At 36.6% G+C, this 2,651-nt stretch overlaps 1 protein-coding gene across 1 annotated transcript in view; it reads left to right on the forward strand.

Moving 5' to 3' along the window:
* The first annotated feature begins 1,275 nt into the window (after positions 1–1,275).
* Positions 1,276–2,651, forward strand: part of LOC110036214 (probable indole-3-pyruvate monooxygenase YUCCA4) — a 2,434-nt gene continuing 1,058 nt past the window's right edge. Inside the window, 3 exon segments of the mRNA XM_020740609.1 lie at positions 1,276–2,011; positions 2,117–2,365; positions 2,588–2,651. The exon segment at positions 2,588–2,651 is cut by the window's right edge and continues 20 nt beyond it. Of these exon segments, the coding sequence (XP_020596268.1) occupies positions 1,376–2,011; positions 2,117–2,365; positions 2,588–2,651 (949 nt within the window). The 5' untranslated portion in view covers positions 1,276–1,375.

Consider the following 2,651-nt stretch of genomic DNA (forward strand, 5'->3'; position numbering starts at 1 on the left):
AATTTCTAATGGTGAGGGTTCCTTTTCTAGTCCCATTTTCTTGTTTTCTAGGAATAGTCAAGAGGAAAGTTATGGCTACACCCTAGGCTATTAAAAAGGAAAAACTAAACCTCAACCAAAAGTGAGGTCAACAGTGGCAGAGATGTCAAGGTTGTTTAGAAAGAAACCATCGTCATACTTATAATTGCTAATAAATTTTAAAATAAATACAAAGCACATTTGGACTTATGTTGTAGTATTTTCTACACCGTCCTAGAGGAGAAACATGTCTTGCATAAAAAACTTTGATATTATTGAGAAAAATATTCTATCATAACAATCCTATTTTATTCATTTATTGCCTTTATTATCAGCATACTCAAAATTTATGTTGAGTAGTGTTGAACTTAGAAATCAAATAATGGTACATATTTAAGCCAAAAACTTATCTCTTCTTAATTTCTTCCCGACTACTATGAATATGCTTATTAAAAAAATATATAATTAATTATTTTTTATTATTAAGTATTTAAATTTATAAGCAGAAAATTCTTTAATAAATTATATGATAATAAAAACTTTACTAAAATTTATAGGTAAGTGCCCCTCTATGCTACCTCTTTGTCCCACTCCCACCACTACATTCATGTGCAACCGAGTGGTTTTACTTATTTTGATATAGGTTTAGATCTCCTGGTGAAAGTTTTAATTTAAACAATTTCAATAATTTCATCAACTATAATATTCAAATTTCATTCGATTCTTTTTAAGCATTCAGAATAATATTTTAGATAGAAATGAATAGATTTATTTAGTGGAAACTGAATTTATAATACACCATTTCAAAGAGCCATAATAACAGACTTTTGCCTAATTTTGAAAAACAACTATTTAAATTTCGTGAAATTTAGATACAAACTCTTCGGTTTAAAGAAATTTTTTATGTAAAATATTTCGAATAAATATTTATGAGTGTGTTTTGAATTTATTATAAAATAAAAATATATAACACACTCATTAAAAAGGCAATTATTTTAATTTTTTTATATAAAAAATTTAACTTGATAACACAAATTTTTTTTTTATTTAATTGAAAATCATATTCTTAGAGAAAATTAATTAAATTTAAAACAATTTCAATTAAAGTTAAAAATCATAAAAATTGAAATGCATACTGTCCTCTACCAAACTAATTGCAGTTCAAGTTCCGAAGCCCGCCACCGCACGCGCCCGGCCATCCTTTCCTCTATAAAGTCTCTCCATTCCCTGCCATCTTCAACGTTGCAAAAGAAGAAATCAGAAAGAAACAGTGACATTTAAGATCGTAAAGGTCCTTCCTTTACTCATCTTTAACAGAACAGGGCCAGCCACAAGCTGAAACAGAGGAAAAAATACCATGGCCTCACTTCCCGCAAAAACCACCCCATCTCTAAAACTCACCTTCGTTTCCGGTCCCATCATCGTCGGCGCCGGTCCCTCAGGCCTCGCCGCCGCTGCATGCCTTGCTGAAGCTGGAATCCCTTCCTTAGTCCTCGAGAAATCAGAAAGTTTAGCTTCCATGTGGCGCCATTGGACTTACGACCGCCTCACTCTTCATCTTCCCAAACAGTTCTGTGAACTACCGTTAATGAAGTTTCCCAAACACTTCCCCAAGTACCCATCCAAAAAACAGTTCATCTCCTATATAGAGTCCTACGCGGCCACTCACAGCATTGCACCGCGCTTCAACTGCGCCGTCCAGAAAGCCGAGTATGATCCAGAGGCTTGCAAGTGGCGAGTTAGAACGCAGTGCGAGGAGTTCATATCACGGTGGATTGTGGTAGCAACGGGGGAGAACGCCGTGCCTGTAATTCCGGAGTTTCCTGGACTTTTCAAGTTTTCTGGCGATGTAATCCACAGCTCCGAGTACAAATCCGGTACAGTATATGAAGGGAAAAAGGTTCTGGTTGTAGGTTGTGGGAATTCCGGCATGGAAATTTGCCTGGACCTCTTCCGGCATAATGCCTGTCCCTCTATTGTCGTTCGAAGCAATGTGAGAGGAACTTATATTTAAAAAAAAATAAAAAATTTAAAATTTTACCGTTTTAATCGCGTGATTGCTTCTTTAGCTTCTAAAAATTGGATTTTTATTTGTTAGGTGCATGTGCTGCCGAGGGAAATGATGGGTTGTTCCACGTTTGGGATAGCTATGGCGTTACTGAAATGGCTTCCACTTCGAACGGTGGACATGATTCTTCTGTTCATGGCCAATTTGGCGATGGGCGATACCGGGTCTGTCGGGCTTCGAAGGCCCAAAACAGGGCCCATTGAGCTCAAAGATCTCACCGGAAAGACTCCGGTCATGGACGTAGGTGCTCTGTCTCTGATCCAATCTGGCAAGATCAAAGTGAGTATGACGAAGTCTTGCTACATTTGATGTGATTTGATATTTATTTTTTTTATTATTATTATTTGGATTTTTTTTTTCCGACGTAGAAGCTCTTACTTTCTCTAATAAATGTTATTCCAGCTTTTAAAGCTTTCTGACGTTCTTCTCTTTGTTCAATGAGGCCCTGTAGCTTTCTTTGATATTTATTGCTTATGCTTTCTGCGTGGGTTTAATGGGAAGGTGACTGAGGGGGTGCGGGAGATCACAGGAGAAGGAGCTAAGTTTGTCGATGGCAAGGAAGAGC

Source organism: Phalaenopsis equestris, unplaced genomic scaffold, assembly GCF_001263595.1.
Source record: "Phalaenopsis equestris unplaced genomic scaffold, ASM126359v1 Scaffold203812, whole genome shotgun sequence".
In the NCBI taxonomy this organism is placed as follows: Eukaryota; Viridiplantae; Streptophyta; class Magnoliopsida; order Asparagales; family Orchidaceae; genus Phalaenopsis; species Phalaenopsis equestris.